Source organism: Primulina tabacum, chromosome 5, assembly GCF_025594145.1.
Source record: "Primulina tabacum isolate GXHZ01 chromosome 5, ASM2559414v2, whole genome shotgun sequence".
NCBI lineage: Eukaryota > Viridiplantae > Streptophyta > Magnoliopsida > Lamiales > Gesneriaceae > Primulina > Primulina tabacum.
In genome coordinates, this window is record NC_134554.1 from 17,999,925 (window position 1) to 18,020,437 (window position 20,513).

Sequence of the window (20,513 nt, forward strand, 5' to 3'; positions counted from 1 at the left end):
TCATTTTTTGGTATACATGTGTTGAATATCTTATGCACCAAATAATCACCATTAAAGTCCTTTTTGATCTGTGTAACTGAATTTGTATATTAATGAAGTGTGAGTTTATTTGAGCAGAGGATTTCTTGAGTCTATAGGGAGAGTGAGTGTTGTGAATCTATTTGAGCATTCGATTGAGTAAATGAACATTGACATATCGCACACGTACGTGACTCTCGAGTAATTATGAAGTACATGAAAATGGTAAGTCGGAGGCCAAGGTCAATGTTTGCATATCTATGACTTATAGTTGTTTTCTTGATTGAGTTTTTTTATCTATGTTTTTCTCGGGACAAGCAAAAGTTCAAGTTCGGGGGGGGGGGGGGGGGGGGGGGGTGATAAGTGCAAGAATTTTGAGCGTATTTTATATGAGAATCCATTTGAATTACGTTAGTTTTGGATATAATCATGATTGGTATTTGTTGTTTTTGTGTCGTGCAGGAGATGAACAACTACTGGAGGATTGATGGCGATTAGGGACATTTTTTATTGCGAAATGTTGATGAACTAGAGCTGCAATGCCAAGGATCAAGCACCGCAGCGCCACGACATTCAAACAATCAATGCCGCAGTGCCTGAATTGTCGAGAGATGAGCGCTAGACTGCCGAACAATATGCGCCTAGGCACTACACCATTAGCACCAGACCTTGACCAAGCCGGGGCCTAGGCTTTGGATCACCAGCGCCGTGGCACTAGTACCTGGGAAGACTCGACAAATGGACTTTGACTCACGGGCTTGGACGAAAGATAAAATATGGAATAGGGTTTCAGATGAAGGACAGCCGTTTTTGGAGAAGAAAGGTATGGAGAGACAAGAACACACGCACAAGACGAGGAATTGGAGTGCAAAGATTGATCGCAACGACAAAGAACGATGAATATGGGGATATAGACGCCACTCCTGATTGGTTATCTAGTATTTCGCCTTTTTATCTTTCATGTTCAGATGTCTAAACTTTCAAACATGCGTTGTTTTTGTTTAGATTTCATTATGAACTAACTTTTCCATTCTAGAAGATGATGTACCTTTGTTGATATAATAATTTTGAATCGGTTGATTATATGATTGAATTCCTTTTGGTTTAATTGTGTTTCCTTATTTTTAATCGCATTCAATTTACTGGACATAAATTGTTTGTTATCTGATTAATTCTACAACTCGGGAGAGAGACTAGAATTATAGATCATTAGAGACTCATCGTTAAATATTTATGTTGTTCGGAAGGCGCATAACTTTAGTGAGGCCTAGGTAAGATCATCGATTGAATATATCATTTGAACTCAAATTTTTGTTAGGAATGTTTGAATCAAAGTTTGAATGATACAGTTTATTCATAACTTGAGAAAGAGGGAATAAAATAATTAAGTGTTCTTGGTTGTTAAACGAGTGGAATTCATGAATATAAATCCAACGGGGAATAATTATCGTGGAAGTTTAGTGAAATCACTCATCTACATATTTTCTCTCATTGATATTCTATCAATTCGGTGATTCGATTCATATTTATTTCCAATTAGTTCATTTTAATTAGACAAAAGCTTTTATCGAATCTTCTAAATAAAGTTATGACTATTTTAATTAAAAGAACTGGTATACATTTATTTATACACTCCTTGTGGGAACGATACTTTACTATCATATATTAAAACTTGAAAACCATGTGCCTGCAAGCGGAAAATACGCAACAGTCCGCATGAATTACAATATTGACAAGTTGACGAATCTATATATGACAACATTGCGCAGCTACATGGAGTGCCAATGACCATTCTGTCTGACAAAGATCTGTTATTCGTCTCACATTTTTGGAAAAGATTTAAAGAAGTCATGGGAACAAAGGTTACTCTTCGTACGACCTTTCACCCTCAAACCGATGGCCAAACCGAGAGAATAATACAAACCTTAGAGTATATGAGAGCATGCGCCCTAGAGTTTAGTGGCAAGTGGGACTCTCATTTACCTTTAATTGAGTTTGTATACAATAACATCTACCATAATAGCATTGGAATGGCCTCATATGAAGTTCGGTATGGAATAGATTGTCGACCACCCCTGTATTGGGATGAAGTGGGAGCAAAAGACATCGTTGGACCCGAACTTGTGCAAATGACAGTGGAAAAGGTAACAGTCGTCAGAGAAAAACTCAAGGCAGCTCAAGACCGACAGAAAAGCTGGGCAGATCTGAAAAGAAGGCCTGTTGAGATCAACATTGGTGTGAAGGCCTATGAAAGTCTCATATACGAAAGGGGCTGTTCGATTCAATTAAGGTGGAAAACAAAACCCCCGATATGTAGGACTTTTTGGGATTTTGGAGAAAGTTGGCACGCTGGCATACTGTCAAGAATCCACAATGTATTTCACATGTCCCAACTAAGGAAAACATCTCGGACCCAAGCCACGTGTTGGAAGTGGAACCACTCATGATCGAAGGTAATTTGAGAGAAGAGCTGAAGTATGATGAAATCCCCATTAGAATCCTGGACACCAAGGACCAAGTGCAAAAACGAAGCACAATTTCCTACATCAAGGTACAATGATCTAACCACATAGAAAGAAAAGTCACGTGGGAGTTAGAAGAAAAGATGAGAAATCAACACCCTTATCTCTTCGAAAACCATGTCAACCCAAGTTTCGAGGACGAAATTTTCCATAAGGAGGGAGGGATGTAAAACTCACAAGTTTTTAAAACTTAAGATATTGTTCTTGTACTTAAAGTTGCACTGAGTTTATACCATATCTATTATTTAAGATTATCCATATTAAATAAAATTATGTGGAATAATTAAATCCTTGAGCACAAATATTCCTGGAATTCGCTCATCTAAACTTTGAAACTCAACTCTCTTGTATATATGTGAGTGATTTAGTGTAAGGAATTTTACAGTGTATGTATATATGAATTATATCCTCACACTTGGGCTTGCTCTCATTCTAGCTAATTTCTTCATGTAGGATAACTATGCTTTGAATCCACTTGCAAAGCTTATATTTTGTTGTTTTTGTGTCGTGCAGGAGATCAACAACTACTGGAGGATTGATGGCGATTAGGGACATTTTTTATTGCAAAATGTTGATGAACTAGAGTCACAGCACCAGGACATTCAAACAATCAGCGCCATGGAGCCTGAATTGCCAAGAGATGAGAGCCTAGGTTCTGACCATCAGCGCCGCAGTGCTAGACTGCCGAACAATAGGCGCCTAAGGACTACACCATCAGCGCCGCAGCGCCAGACCTCGACCCAGTTGGCGCCTAGGCGTTGGATCACCAGCGCCATGGTGCTATACCTGTGAAGACTCGACAAATGAGCTTCAACTCACGGGCTTGGACGAAAGATAAAAGAGAGAATATGGTTTCAGATGAAGGACAACAGTTTTTCGAGAAAAAAGATAAGGAGAGACGAGAAAACATGCATGAGACAAAGAATTGGAGCTCAAAAATTGATCGCAATGACAAAGGACGACGAACCTGGGGACAGAGACACCACTCTTGATTTGTTATCTAATCTTTTGCCTTTTTATCTTTCATGTTGAGATGTCTGAACTTTAAAACATGCATTGTTTTTGTTTAGATTTCATTATGAACTAAGTTTTCCATTCTAGAGGATGATGTAGCTTTGTTGATATGATAATTTTGACTTGGTTGTTTATATGATTGAATTCCTTTTGGTTTAATTGTGTTTTTTTGTTTTTAATCGCTTTCAATTTACTGGCCATAAATTGTTTGTTATCTGATTAATTCTTCAACTTGGGAGAGAGACTAGAATTATAGATCATTAGAGACTCATCGTTAAATGTTTATATTGTTCGGAAGGCGCATAACTTTAGCGAGACCTAGGTAAGATCATCGTTTGAATATATCATTTGAACTCAGATTTTTATTTGGAATGTTTGAATCAAAGTTTGAATGATACAGTTTATTCGTCATTTGAGAAAGGGATAATAAAATAATTAAGTGTTCTTGGTTGTTAAACGAGTGGAATTCATGAACATAAATTTCAACCGGGAATAATTATCGTTCAAGTTTAGTGAAATCAATCATCTAGATATTTTCTCTCATTGATATTCTCTCAATTCGGTGATTCAATTCATATTTATTTCCAAGTAGTTCGTTTTAATTATACCAATACTTTTATTGATTCTTCTAAATAAAATCAAGACTATTTTAATTAAAAGCATTGATATAAATTTATTTATATATTCATCGTAAGAACGATACTTTACTCTCATATATAAAACTTGACAACTGTGCGCCTGCGAGCAGAAAATACGCAACAGTCCGCATGAATTACAATCTTAACAAGTTGACTACTCTATATATGACAACATTGCGCGGCTACATGGGGTGCCAATGAGCATTCTGTCTGACAGAGAGCCGGTATTCGTCTCAAATTTTTGGAAGAGATTTAAAGAAGTCATGGGAACAAAGGTTGCTCTTCATACGAACTTTCACCCTCAAACCGATGGCCAAACCGACAGAATAATACAAACCCTAAAGGATATGATGGGAGCATGCACCCTAGAGTTCAGTGGCAATTGGTACACTCATTTACCCTTAATTCAGTTTGCATACAATAACATCTACTGTAACTACATTGGAATGGCCCTATACGAAGTTCGGTATGGAAGAAAGTGTCAATCACCCTTGTATTGGGATGAACTGGGAGCAAAAGACATTGTTGGACCCCGAACTCGTGCAAATGATAGTGTACAAGGTAACAATCGGCTGAGAAAAACTCAGGGAAGCTCGAGACCGACAGAAAAGCTGGGCAGACCTGAAAAGAAGGCCTGTTGAATTCAACATTGGAGTAAAGGCCTATGTGAAAGTCTCATCTGTGAAGGGGATGTCCGATTCAGTAAAGGTGGAAAACAAAACCCCAGATATGTAGGACCTTTTGGATTTTGGAGAAAATGGGCACGCTGGCATACTGTCAAGAATCCATATTGTATTTCACATGTCTCAACTAAGGAAATACATCTCGGACCCAAGCCACGTGTTGGAAGTGGAAGCACTCATGATCGAAGGTAATTTGGGAGAAGAGGTGAAGTATGATGAAATCCCCATTAGAATCGTGGACACCAAGGACCAAGTGCAAAAACGAAGCACAATTTCCTACATCAAGGTACAATAATCTAACCACATAGAAAGAAAAGTCACGTGAGAGTTAAAAAAAATGAGAAATCAATACCCTTATCTCTTCGAAGACCTTATCAACCCAAGTTTCGAGGAAAAAATTTCCCATAAGTGGGGAGGATGTAAAACTCGCAAATTTTTAAAACTTGAGATATCATTCTTGTAGTTAAAGTTGCATTGGGTTTATACCAGATATTTTATTTAAGATTATCCAGATTAATAAAATAATGTGGGATAATTAAATCCTTGAGTAGAAATATTCCTGGAATTTGAAATTTGATGATAAACTTATATTTTGATTTTTGGGATAAATAAATTGATTAAGATCCAAGAATTTAAATAAGGAGATATTGGATAAAGGCATGTGTATTTCAAAATTTATGGGATATACTTTCGAAATTTGGGAATAAAATACAAAATAAAAGTATAAGATTTGAGATAATATTGATATACTTATAAATCAAGATAAAAACGAAGATCAAGAAAGAGAATAATGCAATCATAAATTTTCTAAATTTCCATGTATATATATATTGCATGCATGCGAAGTTCAAAAGTTTACCTATTAAGATTTCAAGAAAATCAAGAGTCATATCTTAAAATGATCAACAAATTAAAAAAATACAGGGGAAAATTCGAAAATTTAAGGGCATAGATTAAGTTGTACTACAGAATAAAAGATCTATCGGATGCTGGAAAATTAGACCTGTAATTCGAATTTGCAGGCCTATCAAGGAAATATTTTGGTAAGGAAGGATAAATTATCTTAGATTAAAAATTTAAATACAAAGATAATACAAGATCAGGATGATAGTCAACCCCTATAAATTGGGAGAGCCTCTCATACAAAATCACACCTGAAAATTAAACCAAATTTTCAGAAGTAGCTCTCAAGTGCTATCAACAATTTCGAGATTTGCTCTCCAAGTTCCGCTGAGTATTGAAACTCTGCTGCAGTCCAGATATGAGGAGGATTCGAAAATCCTAGCAACAAAAACCATTCTTCACATCCATATCTAATGTAAGTGGGATTTTATATATAATTTGGCGCACTTGTTCTTTAAAGTGGGCTTATGTTTTAAAATTTGTATATTAATTGTTTCAGTTTTCGAAAGTGATGTTCGAGCATGAGTCATTCATTTCGTGTTGTGTTGAAAGTACCCTATGTTTTGTCACTTTGAGGATTCAACTGATATGGATGAGAAATTAGGGACTGATATCAGTAAACCATAGAAAGTAAAAAAATCTCAGTGCTTATATCAAGTTATGTTTATGATATTTGGTACAAACTATGTTATGTATGATATGAATGTTTCGAAAATCATGTATGTTTGATATATATGTGATCGAATGGCCCCCGCCTACTGAGTGACAATCATATCACTCACCTCTTACTCTACCCTCCCAGATAAGTTATAAGAAGAAATTGAGGAACATGAACAAGATCTGTTTTGGGACTGGTGGTAGATGTATGAAGAATTTTAATTAAGAATATATTCCTTTAAGTTTTATTTATTTAAAGTTGTAAAACGCTTCTTCATATTTTATCGTTTTCAGAGTCCATGTTTGTAAAGAAAATTATATCTTATGGTATGTATAAAATAAACTGGTTTCGGTTTATATTGTACAACGAGACTTGCTTTTTGGCGATAATGTGATTTTTGAACAACGCCGGTAACGACTAACCCCATTCTCGGGAAGTGACACACTTTATTTGAACAAGTTGGGACACGGAGAACCTAAGACCCATATCTAACTGGCCAGTGTAAAAGGTATGGAAGCCCTTAGGAGGGCAGTGAGCCCTTTCATCTACGCCGGGCATGAGCAAGTCAAAACCAACAGTCATGCCCGACCTCTCCCTGATCTCATACCCTCTCAGGATCTAGGTACGAGCCACATATCTCATACCAAGGAAGCCTGGATGCCCGCTTGTAGAAATGTTGATGTAGAATTATGGTCTTCAAGAGTGATATGTAACTAATTGAACATAATACCTACATATCACTCTTGATAATTTATGTTAAATTACTCATATGTAACTAATTTGGATAAAAATATTTTTGTTTAATTTTTTAAAAAAAAGTTGGACAACTAAATTTTTTTTCTTATATATTTTTTTATTATATCGTTTTTTTGTTGTGGTTAATTGTCAAATTTTCTAAACAAATATATATTTAATTATAGTATTCAATTATTACATTTTTTTAGGCAATCATTTGTCTGCAATTTTTTTTTTATTACAATGGTGTTAATTATTACTTTCTTTGTCACTTTTAATTTATTAGACACTTATACTTGATAACATATAAACTGCATATTATTATAACAATCTAACAACATATAAAAGTATTGGCACTGATAAAAAAAAGTGATTAAATGTTGTCATTTATTTGAAATTTATAATAATAAAATTTTGATAATAAATCATCTTTTTACTGACTCTTATGACACATATTTAATATTTCATATTAACTCATATGCATAATGAGCATAAGTAAATTACTAATGTATTTTGGTATTATGTCCAGATAATATTATCTTTAATTTTCTTAATTGTTTATACATCTTTGCAGAATAATTTGTGTATCCTTATTTAGAGAAAAATCCATGGAATTTATAAAGTTTGAATAGTAAATATAACTTTATAGTACAATACATTTAAACCATACAGCAGCTCAAGCGCCTTGTTTCAATCATTTTACCTAGCAGAAAAAATTATTTTACCCAACAATCTCTCTCTTAATAATTGCACTCATTGCAATATATGAGAATCAAACTCGTGACATTGGCTCTAATACCAATTATAGGACATACTATTTTACCAAAAGCTATAGATGTTGGTAACAGTGCAACTCAAATATTTTAAACAATACAGCAGTTCAAACACAACATTTCAGTCGTTTTACCGACCTAGAACAATTATTGTACCGAACAAATAAGTTTATGCAAATAACCTTTTTACTTTATCATATAAATTTTAAGATATTTGAGTACAATATATACTTGATATTCCATAAATTTGTAAAGGAAAAATTCATTTTTATCTATTTGATAATTTATATTTATAAATAAAGGAAAAATAAAAAAGAAAGAAAAAACATTGCATGTTGACAAAATCCGAAAACCGAAAGTTAAATTAATACCTTGTCTATTAAAAAATTAATACATTTTCTTTGACATAATAATTACCGTGTGAAATAAAATCAATACAATAAAACATTAAAATCAACACACTTTAAATTTTCAATGCATTCCACATGTTCAATTATAATTGAGACAATATTTTCTCCAGGTGTGAAGCATTTATTAAAATTTTACAAAAGGTTAACTATTCATTTTACAATATATTCCTACTCATAATTTAATTCCACTATTTAATTTTATAGATTTAACATAATATCCAACTAAAAATATTGAGAGAATTTTTTTTACAATTCAATGAAAAAGTCGAGGTGCACAAGTTCCTGATTCTGAACAATGATCACATTATTATTACATTACAATAATAAATAAATTATTATTTTTAGTTGAGAATCTCTTCCTTAATCAATAGTACGAATAGATATAAAGACATGAGTTATGAAAAAACCATTTGGTAAATAATATATATAACCGATTTATAAAAGTACTGTAGAACATTAGTTTACAAAAAACCATTTGTATGCGTGCTCAATAGGAGCGATATTATAAAATATCCCTAAATTTGTTAAACAATATAATCGATTTATAGAAACAGGTTATCCACCGCTGCTTGCCTTTAAAGCCATAGAAACAGTTTATAAAAGGGGTTATTAAAAACCGTCACTAAAATAATTTAATTGGTTTTCAGGCCAACCTTAAAACTTAAAGCAATAAAACTGGTCTATAACAACGATTAACAAAAACGGTCGCTAAAATTATTTAGTAAGAGTGGTTTTTACAGCAATCTTAAAAGTTGAAGCAATAAAATCATTTTTAAGAAGCGGTTTTATAAAGAGCTGCTAAAAATACTCGATAGGATTGGTGATACAACTGCATATAAATAGTAAAATAACAGAAATGGTTCAATGCCAACCGCTTCTATTACTTTGCTTTTAGGAGTGTTTAGTGCAACAACTTTTGAAAAACCCAAACCGCATGATTTGTGAGGTTTGTTGGTTCTATTCTTTCTCACGTTGAACCACTCGAGCTAGGATTGAAGCTTTGTCTGTCTTCAATGAATTAATAATGGTCGAGAATTAATTATATATATCTTGCAAAAATATAAATTTTGGAATGTTAACTTACTTTTTACCAAAAAATGAACTATCATGAGATTTCATCATTAATTTCAAATTTTTTTTATCTTTTTATGTTTAGAAACTTGCAGTAATGTTATCTGTTTCGTACCCTAAAAAATAAAAATAATAACAAATGATCATGCAGTGAACTCATGAGTTCAAATTATTAAAAACATATAAGAAGTAAGAAGAACTGTTTTAAATGGAACAGTAAAGAACACTTCAAGAAAGAATATACGAGTATTGAGAAGGGTTCTTAAGGAAATGTAGTCGGTACTTCAGATGGTGGTAAATTATTATTCAACGAAGCACCAGCAATTGCATAAGACAGACACAAATTTTGTGACACATGAATTATGAATTCAGGATCAACGTGGCACATGACATCCCAGAGAAAATGGTTCGATCAATATGAACAAGTCTCAGGCATATTCGTCTTTGTTATGACATAGAAAACTCAAGCATATTTCAGAACGATTGTAGAAAATTATTTCAGAACGACAGTTACCATCAGAGCTTACAAAAGTGTCTCTACCTTTTTGTAAGCATTATGTTACCAGTAAACAACATAGATTAAAGTTTGGAATTTCTACTTCCAGAAACAAAAACATATTGGAGTTGATTCATTCGGATGTTTGGCAAGAACTGATTGTATCTCTAGGAGAAGCGAGATACTTTGTCTCGTTCATTGATGATTTCTCTAAAATATGTTGGGTGTGTTCAATCAAGAAGAAATCAGATGTTTTTCCAGTATTCAAAGATTTCAAAGCGCGGGTTGAACTTGATTTTGAAAATAAAATTAAGTTTTTGAGTATTGACAATGGAAGAGTATATCAGTGACGAATTTGATACATTTGCCAACATGAAAGCATCAAAAAATAGTTCAAGATGGCTTACATATCTCAATGTAATAGAGTGACGGAGTGTATGAACATGATCTTGTTGGACAGAAAAAGTGCCATGTTAAGGACTGCAGGTCTAGCCAAGTTATTTTGGGGCTGAAGCAGCCAAGACTGCTAATTATATCATCAATCGTTCTCCTTCAGTGGTAATTGATCTGAAGACTCTGATGGAGATGTGTACTGGGAAGCTGGATGATTATTCAGTTGCATACATTTAGAAGTCTCTTGTACGTTCTGTACAATAATCAAGAAAGATCGAAGTTGGATTCAAAATCCAAAATTTGTACTTTCTTGGGTTATGCTTATGGAGTAAAGGAGTTTCACTTGTGAGATCCTATTGCCACAAGCTTGTCATCAGCAAGGATGCTATGTTGAATATGAAGCTTCCAATGTGTTGGAACATTTCATATTCTCAATCTTGATTTTGATGTTAATAAAACTTTTTTATTGTATTTCTAACATATTTACTCACGTGTGAAATTACAAATACAAGAAGGAAACTGAAACTGGATTTAGTCAAACTGAATTTTTGGCAAACGTCAGCTTTTTGATGATATCTCTCAGCTAGATGATTCAAATGACAATCTGCCAACTTGACTAATCAGAAAACGCAATTTGGAACAAGTTGTATTCCACATCATTTGGGAAAAATCGGAAGTTATCTAGGCCAAACTTATCGCTGAATGACCAAACTGAATTTACGAAAACATCAATCAGTTTAGTATGAGCAGTTGCGGTATTTTGGCCATATTTCTCAGCTCAGTTATTGGAATAAAGCGATTCAGTATGAGTTAAAAAGATAAGACAATGATCTACAAATCATCTTCAGAAGTCAAAGTTTTAATCAAAGCTTAAAATGCTGATAAATGACGATGAATCTAATGATTCTGCACAAACTGAAATCAGCAAGGCTGATTTCAGCACACCAGCTGAAACTGAACTAGTTGAGCAGCTGACCAATTGAACTGAACCCGTTGATCAGCTGACCAGTTGAACTGAATCAATTGACCAGTTTATGCTCAGGAAAATGTCCAACAACGCAAATTTGACCGTTGCAATTTCAGAAACAGTACAGAAACTTTTCAAACGGTCATGGTTTGAAAAGTTGAACAAATTTCTGTACGATCTCAAATAGGCACCGAGGTGTAGGGACAATAGATTTGATTCCTATATCATGAGCCTTGGATACAATAGACTCAGTGCAAATCCTTGTACATATTTCAAGAGTTCTGCTGACGATTATATCATTTTGCTGTTATATGTGAATGACATGTTGATAACAAGCCCCAACAAAGGTCAGGTCCAAGAATTGAAGGCACTGTTGGCTAGAGAATTTGATATGAATGATTTGGGTCCAGTAAACAAGATTATATGGGTGCAAGTTCACCGGGACAAAAATAACAGAAATATTTGGTTTTTTCAGAAAAATTGTTTGAAAAAATTCTTGCAACACTTCAACATACAAGATAGTAAGCCAATCTCAATCCCTCTTCCTGTTAACTTCAAGTTATCATCTTACTCGTGTCCTAGCAATGAAAAAGATAGGATGGAGATGTTTTGAGTACCATATGCATCAGCAATTAGAAGTTTGATGTTTGTCATGATCTGTACAATACTACACATTGCACAAGCAGTGAGAGTAGTTAGTCGGTATATGGGGAATCCTGGACGAGAGCATTGGAGTACAGTTAAGAGATCCTTATATACATTAAGGACACCTTAGATGGTGCATTATGTTTTGGAGGATTGGATTTCACACTCAGGGTTATGTCGATTCAGATTATCCAGGTGATACTGATAAAAGAAAATATACTACTGGTTATATGTTTACACTTGCAGGGAGAGCAGTAAGGTGAGTTTCAAAACTGCAAACAGTCATGATGTTATCTACAATGGAGACATAATATATGACAACTGCTCAAGCTTGCAAGGAGATAATATGGATTAAAAAGTTATTGGAGGAGATCTGGCACAAACAAGATAATATTCCTTCGTTTTGTGATACTCAGATTCTCTTGCACATTGCAAGGAATCCAGATTTTAATTCCAGGACTAAATGTATTGAAATTCAATTTCACTTTGTGCGAGAAATAGTAAAAGAAAGAAGTGCGGATATGCAGAATATATACACAAAAGATAACATAGTTGATGTTCTGACCAAGCATGTCAACACTGATAAGTTGAGTGGTGTAGATTCTCAAGTGGCCTACTGAAACGTAAGCAGCAGGAAATGACAAAATTGAATGAATATGTAGAGAAGTGTTTGATTTTTAATCAAATTTTCAAGTGGGAGAATGTAAATGGGAGGTGGTAGTATGTGCTGGCAGACACATTTAATGCTTGTATATGGATGTCGGAAACAGTTTGAACACATAAATTGTGGTTGGTGGAAGACGAAGGAAATGCGTTGATGGAGTACTATAAATCGAGCTTCATTCCCCTTATTCTAATCATCCCAAGTTCTCACTTCTTTCATCATCTAATAGCAGGTAAGTGTTTAGTTCTATAATATTTGTGAGACGTCAATTCTTCTATATTAAAAGAGTGTGTATTCTCTTTTGAAACTAGTGAGAGATTGTAACCTACAAAATATTATAGTCTCATTTTTATCCTAATAATTTTTGTGATTTTTCACATAAATCTCGTCGTCTAATTTTATTCTTTATTTTCATATTTTTTTTTCAAGATATTGGGTTGGAGTGTTGCCTTTCGGCTTATAGTTGTTCCAAACATCGTGAATATAAAACTAGTAGTAATTTGTATCCAAATTTTCTGCATAGTCTGAGTCCACGAAGCCTACAACTGGATTGCTTACACCTTCTTGCTTTCTAAACAATAGTCCCAAGTTTGGTTTTCCTTTAACATAACTTAGGACCCATTTTAGAGCCTCTCAGTGCTTGTGTCATGGATTAGACATGAATCTGGAAACCACGCTTATAGCATAGGCAAGGTTTGAACGGCTGCATACCATTCCATACATAATACTACCAACTGCACTTGTATACGGTATCATTTTCATGTGTTCACTTTTTCTGCCTCAGGGATTGAGTTCATGAAAGTTTGTGGTGTTGTCCAAGTGGGGTAGCCACTAGTTTAGATTCATGCATATTGAATCTTTGAAGTACTTTCTACAGATAGGAACCTTGGCTAAGAAACAAACTGTCATTGTCTGTCTGTGAGGCCCGGGGCCGAAGAGGGCATAACGTATCGCTGGTGCCATGAGGTTGCACGGACAATGAGCAACTCCTGGTGATAAGTGCAAGATTTGCAATTAATTTATATTAAATTCCATTTTGAATTATGCTTGTTTCGAACAGAATTATGCATTTTTGGTTTGTTTTGATTGTCTTTTCAGGAATGGAGAAAAAGCGGACACGAAGCCAAGTGAGCCAAAAAAACAAGTGCACAACCAACACACTATCAGAAAGAACCTCGCGCGCAGCTGCGCGAGATCACGCGCAACCGCGCGCACATACATGAAAGAATCGGCCAGAGACTTGCGCGCGGCCGCGCCACATCACGTGCAGGCGCGCGCACACCAATACAGGCGAATGACCAGAAACTTACACACGGCCGCGCGACTTCATACGCGACCGCGCGCACACATGCACAGGCCAGCGAGCAGAAGCAGCCGCGCCAGAACTTGCGCAACCGTGCGCAATGAGTTCCAGAAAACTATAAAATCGCGATTCTTAGGTCACGGAAGGGAATTCAGCCGCCCTTTGGAGAAAGTCACGAGAACATCCGTCCTTGGAGAAGAAAAGGCGCAAAAAATCAAAGCGTACACACGAGACGAAGATTCAGAGTGCGAAGAACATTCACAAATACGAAGAACGACGGATCTGGGGACGGAGACGACACCTCGGATTTGTTCTCTTTCCTTTGCTTTTACATTTTCGTTGTCTAAAATATTGAACATGTCTTGTCTTCGCTTGGATTTCGTGATGAGCTAATTTTCCATTCTAGAGAATGATGTAGCTTTGTGGACACAATGATTTGACGTGGTTATTTTATATGATTGAATTCCATTTCATATTTAATTGTGTTTCTCTGTGTTTATTTCAATGCAATTTACTGGCCATAAATTATTTGTTGTTTGATTAATTCTATAACTCGGGAGAAGGGACTAGGATTGTAGATCATTATAAACACATCATTGAATGTTTATATCGTTCGGAAGGCGTATAACTTTAGCGAGGCTTAGGTAAGAACATCGTTTGTATTTATCAATTAAACTTAGATTTTATTAGGAATAATTGAATCGAAGTTTGATTGATACAATTTATTCGTCACTTGGGAAAGGGGGAATAAAATAATTAAGTGTTCTTGACCATTAAATAATTGAAATTCAGGAATATAAATTTAACTGGGAATAATTGTCGTAAAAACTTGGTGAAATCAATTCTCTAGATATTTTCTCTAATTGTTATTCTTAATTGTTATTCTTCAATTCGGTGATTAGATTAATCCTTTGTTTTGAATTAATTCGTTCAAACAAACCAATCTGTTTATTGATTTGTCTAGATAAAGTCTTGACTATTTTAATTACAAACATTGATATATATTTTTATACACACTCCTCGTGGGATCGACACTTGCACTCAAAAGTACATTTTACTATAACTTGACATCGTGCGCTCGCGAGCATTTAAGAAAACACACAACAAATTTGTGGCGCCGTTGCCGGGGAGTGTCAAAATTTAAATTTATATCAGTATTGTTACCAATTAGTCTAGATTTTAATTTAGAGCTTTATTTTTATTTTTATATTTATTGGGTTGTTCATTTTTTTTTTTGACAGTGCATGCTAAGATCGCAAAACCCAGACTCGCTTATTTTTTATGCGAGAAGATTAAGAAAAGCGAGAAGGGAAGAAATCAAAGCGATGGCTGATAACAGAGAGAATGACCGACAGATGTCGCCTGAGGCTATACCAATCAGAGATCACTTCCGACCAGTGACCAATCATCATTATTCTGGCATTGCCCGAGGGACCATCAACGCAAATAATTTCGAGCTGAAGCCTGCTCTGATCAACATGGTTCAACATAGTTTGGGTGAGCCGCTACTGCAGATCCTCATCTACATCTCAGAACATTCTTGGAGATAACTGACACGGTAAAAATAAATGGTGTTTCTGATGATATTATTCGATTGCGCTTGTTTCTTTTTTCTCTTAGGGACCAAGCTAGAGGATGGCTCCAATCGCTTCCCTTGGGAAGTATCACTACATGGCAGGAGCTAGCGACGAAATTTCTGGCGAAATACTTTCCCCCTGCAAAGTATGCACAGTTGAAGATTGAGATAAGTACTTTTAGGCAGAATGATTTTGAGCAGTTGTACGAAGCTTGGGAAAGATATAAAGAGTTATTGAGGAAGTGCCCGAATCATGGATTTGAAGACTGGGTACAGATTGAATTATTTTATAACGATCTAAATGGGCAAACAAGAGGAACAGTGGATGTAGCAGCTGGTGGCACAATCTTTGCCAAATCTCCTGAGCAAGCCTATGACTTGCTTGAGCAGATGACTATAAATAGCTACCAGTGGCCGACTGAGAGATCTGGAGTGAAGAGGGCAGTTGGAGTTTATGTTGTGGATCCGATTACATCACTCACAGCCCAAATGTCTGCACTGACCACACAACTAGCAGCTATGAACAAAGTGAGCACAGCAGAGACTGAGGGTCCATCGATTTGTACTGAAGAACAATCTCTTTCTGAAGAAGCTCAGTATATCAACAACAAAAATTTTGGAGGATTCGGCGGATATCGAGGTAACCCTCCCCCTAATACTTATCATCCTGGGTTGAGAAACCATGAAAATTTTTCTTATGCAAACAATAAGAATGTGTTGAATCCTCCACCGAGGTTCAAAACATCAAATGGGGAAGGGAAGCCATCATTTGAAGATTTAGTTGGGACATTCGTTTCTGAATCTGGTAAGAGGATGGCTAGGACTAAGTCTAGGCTTGAAAACCTAGAGACCCACATGGCAAGTATTGGTGCTACTTTGAAAATCCTTGAATCGCAAGTGGGGCAGATAACGAAGCAACTCACGTCTCAACCGTCAGGCGCAGTACACAAGATTGCAGACCCAAATCTGAGGGAAGTGAATGCTATTTTTATACATCATGAGGAGATTGGGATGATAGAAGGAGAAGAGAAAAAAATTGATCGCACAACCAGCCGGGAAGATAAGCCGACTCCAAGCAAAGGAAACCGAGGTAAGAAAGGTATGAGTTATGATTTTGATCAATGTATTGATCTTTCTTTGCTCCCCTATCCCCAGAGATTTTTACAATTACAAGCTGAATTTCACAAGAAAAAAGGTCTTGAAGATCTCAAGACCCTACACTCTAATATTCAGTCTGCAGAGCAGGAAGAGGTGGCATTTACTGGAGGAGATGATAAGGGCAGGCAAGTAAATCTTCCTCAGAAGCTACAAGACCCCGGAAAAGTTGTAGTACCATGTGAAATAAGGGGTAAATTTGGGGAAAAAGCTATCTGTGATTCAGAAGCGAGCGTGAATATAATGCCAAGTTCTCTTTACGAGAAACTTGGATTGAGCAGGATAAAGCCCACATGACTAAGCTTGCAGATGGCAGATAAATCGGTCAGGACACCGCTGGGTATTGTGGAAGATGTTGAACTTAAGATTGATAAAATAAGGCTTCTAGCAGATTTTGTGGTGCTTGACATGGGGAACAGTCAGAATGTGCGTGCTATTTTAGGACGACCATTTTTGGCTACTGCTGGAGCCGTCATTGATTTGAGACAAGGAAAACTGACCATGGAGGTTGATGGTCAAAACGTAGAACTCAAGGCTTCCAAGATATCATATGACCCACCATGAACAAGATTGGTATAATCGGGCTAACGACGTTAAACCAAGCGCTGTGTGGGAGGCAACCCACAATTTTTATTTTTTAGCATTCATTTTGTTTTTATTATTTTATTTTATTTTACTCCTTTAGTTGTTAATTTTACCCACCACCAGATCTATCACCGCCGCATCCCATGGACGAGGATGATGAAGATGCTGCGGACGACAACTCGAGCGCCCGAGTTCTGACACTCGTGCGCGAGATATGTGTTGTCGCGTTCTTTTTATTAAGTTTGGGGGGGTGAAATTGCTTGCTTGCTTGTTAGAATTTTTTTTTATTGCTCAGTAGTTAAATTGATTTTTTTCTTTCTTTAGTTTTTATTTATTGCATACTAGATTTGTTAGGAAAAGTCATGGATAAGTAAAATGTGTGAGCGATGATGAAAATTGAATTGCGATCCTGAAGTATATATGTGTCCATGATAACTTAGGAGTCACAATTATTTTGCACTATCGTATTTGTTGATACTATCGTTGCTTAGAGACAAGTTGCATGCATGTGATGCTAAATAGATGAGGGAGATCTGATTCTTGGTAATTCTTGCATGACATTGATTGACACTTTTGCAAACATAGAAATGATCTAGGCAATTTTTTTCACAATATCTTTGGGCCTTTGTTCTTTGTCTACTATTTATTGTAGCCCTTTGAGCTTCGAATTAATTGATATGCTTAGAATTTCTTTTGTACCTACCTCGTATATCATTTTTGGTTGAAAAAATGCATGTGATTAGTTTGTATGAGTTGACTAATGGATTGACGGAAATCTAGGACTTGCATGAACACTTTTCGAGGTGAAATACGGATAATATGTGACATAGGAATGATTTAGGCGATCTTTGGAGCCGTTTTGAGCCTTCGAGCCGAACAAATGCACATGAAATATCCCTAGTGTCCCATTTTGAACCTACTAAAAATCAAGTGGTGTATGTCAATGACATACAATTAGCCCCCACTTGTATCTATTCTACATCCCACAACGACTACCTAATAAAGCTTATACACTTATTGTCCTACCTAATTTTGAGAGAAATAAGTTCATGGGTGTTGTAATGATTCAAATACTCCTTGAAAAGAAAAAGCAAAATTAAATGTGCAAAAAAAAAAGGAAAGAGATCAAAGGAATGAATCAAACAAATGTGGTGAAAAAGGAAAAATTGGAAAATGGAGGATATGATTGGGAAGAAAACAATAAAGCGATGGTGAATGAAATGAGAGTGAAAATGATGAAGATTTGATTATTTCTCTCAAATTTTGATTCCCATACCTTTTATTGTAACCATGAGCCGTGGCCTAATGTTACAAGCCTACAAGATCTATTAACCTTGTCACATTTATCCAATATACTAGTGGAGAAAAGTTGTTCAAGTCAAGCCTATGGATACGTGAAAAACATTGTCAACACGTATAAACTCTAATCACTTGCTTGCAAGCATCTCATTGTGTGATTTCATCTTTGGCATACTTGTGTTGACTATCTTTTGAGCCAAATAATCACCGATAAAGTCCTATGTGATCTGTGAATGCAAATTTATATGTTGATGAAGTGTGAGTTGAACTGAACTGAGGATTTTTTGATTCTGTAAGGCGAATGGGTATTACAACTCTATTTGAGCATTCGATTGGGTAAACGAACATTGGCATACCACTCACACATGTGACTCTTGAAAAATCGTGAATTACATGAATTTAGATAAGTCAGAGGTCAACATCACTTTTCGCATATCCATGACTATAGTAGTTTGCGTAATTTTTTCCTTAATTATTAGCTTTTATTCTATTTTGCTCGGGACTAGCAAAAGTTCAAGTTTGGGGGGTTTGATAAGTACAAGATTTGCACTTAATTTATATTAAATTTCATTTTGATTTATGCTTGTTCCGAACAGAATTATGCGTTTTTGGTTTGTTTTGGTTGTCTTTTCAGGAATGGAGAAAAAACGGACACAAAGCCAAGTGAGCCAAGAAAACAAGTGCACAACCAACACACTATCGGACAGAACCTCGCGCACAGCTGCGCAAGATCACGCGCAGCCGCACGCACATACATGAAAGAATCGGCCAGAGACTTGCGCGCGGCCACGTCACATCACGTGCAGGCGTGCGCGCACCAATACAGGCGAATGACCAGAAACTTACGCGCGGCCGCGCGACTTCATGCGCGACAGCGCGCACACATGCACGGGCCTCGAGTAGAAGCAGCCGCGCCAGAACTTGCGTAACCGTGCGCGATGAGTTCCAGAAAACTATAAAATCGCGATTCTTAGGTCACGGAAGGGGATTCAGCCGCCCTTTGGAGAAAGTCACGAGAACAGCCGTCCTTGGAGAAGAAAAGGCGCGAAAAATCAGAGCGTACACACGAGAAAAAGATTCAGAGTGCGAAGAATATTCACAAATACGAAGAACGACGGATCTGGGGACGGAAACGACGCCTCGGATTTGTTCTCTTTTCCTTCGCTTTTACATTTTCGTTGTCTAAAATGTTGAACATGTCTTGTCTTCGCTTGGATTTTCGTGATGAGCTAATTTTCCATTCTAGAGAATGATGTAGCTTTGTGGACACGATGATTTGACGTGGTTATTTTGTATGATTGAAATCCATTTAATATTTAATTGTGTTTCTCTGTGTTTATTTCACTGCAATTTACTGGCCATAAATTGTTTGTTGTTTGATTAATTCTATAACTCGGGAGAGGGACTAGGATTGTAGATCATTAGAAACACATCGTTGAATGTTTATATCATTCGTAAGGCGTATAACTTTAGCGAGGCTTAGGTAAGAACATCGTTTGTATTTATCAATTAAACTTAGATTTTATTAGGAATAATTGAATCGAAGTTTGATTGATACAATTTATTCGTCACTTGGGAAAAGGGGAATAAAATAATTAAGTGTTCTTGGTCATTAAATAATTGGAATTCAGGAATATAAATTTAACTGGGAATAATTGTCGTGGAAACTTGGTGAAATCATTTCTCTAGATATTTTCTCTAATTGTTATTCTTAATTGTTATTCTTCAATTCGGTGATTAGATTAATCCTTTGTTTTTAATTAATTCGTTTCAAACAAACCAATCTGGTTATTGATTTGTCTAGATAAAGTTTTGGCTATTTTAATTACAAGCATTGATATATATTTTTATACACACTCCTCGTGAGATCGACACTTGCACTCAAAAGTACATTTTACTATAACTTGACATCGTGAGCTTGCGAGCATTTAAGAAAACACGCAACACCTGGCAGGCTTCTAGGCGAAGGAAACATGAATGAACCGATCTCACACTGGAAGGAGAT

At 35.9% G+C, this 20,513-nt stretch overlaps 1 protein-coding gene across 1 annotated transcript; it reads left to right on the forward strand.

Annotated features, from left to right (window-relative positions):
• Positions 1-15,218: 15,218 nt before the first annotated feature.
• LOC142544208 (uncharacterized) lies at positions 15,219-16,921 on the forward strand. The gene is made up of 3 exons (XM_075651268.1): positions 15,219-15,374; positions 15,572-16,109; positions 16,227-16,921. The coding sequence occupies exons 1-3, from the start codon at positions 15,219-15,221 to the stop codon at positions 16,919-16,921; spliced, it is 1,389 nt and encodes a 462-aa protein (XP_075507383.1).
• The last annotated feature ends 3,592 nt before the right edge of the window (positions 16,922-20,513 follow it).

Coding starts and splice junctions, on each gene's coding strand:
- LOC142544208 (XM_075651268.1), top strand. CDS start 15,219: ATGGCTGATAACAGAGAGAATGACCGACAGATGTCGCCTGAGGCTATA. Junction 15,375..15,571: donor AGCCTGCTCTGATCAACATG/GTTCAACATAGT, acceptor ACTACATGGCAG/GAGCTAGCGACGAAATTTCT. Junction 16,110..16,226: donor AGGATTCGGCGGATATCGAG/GTAACCCTCCCC, acceptor CAAATGGGGAAG/GGAAGCCATCATTTGAAGAT.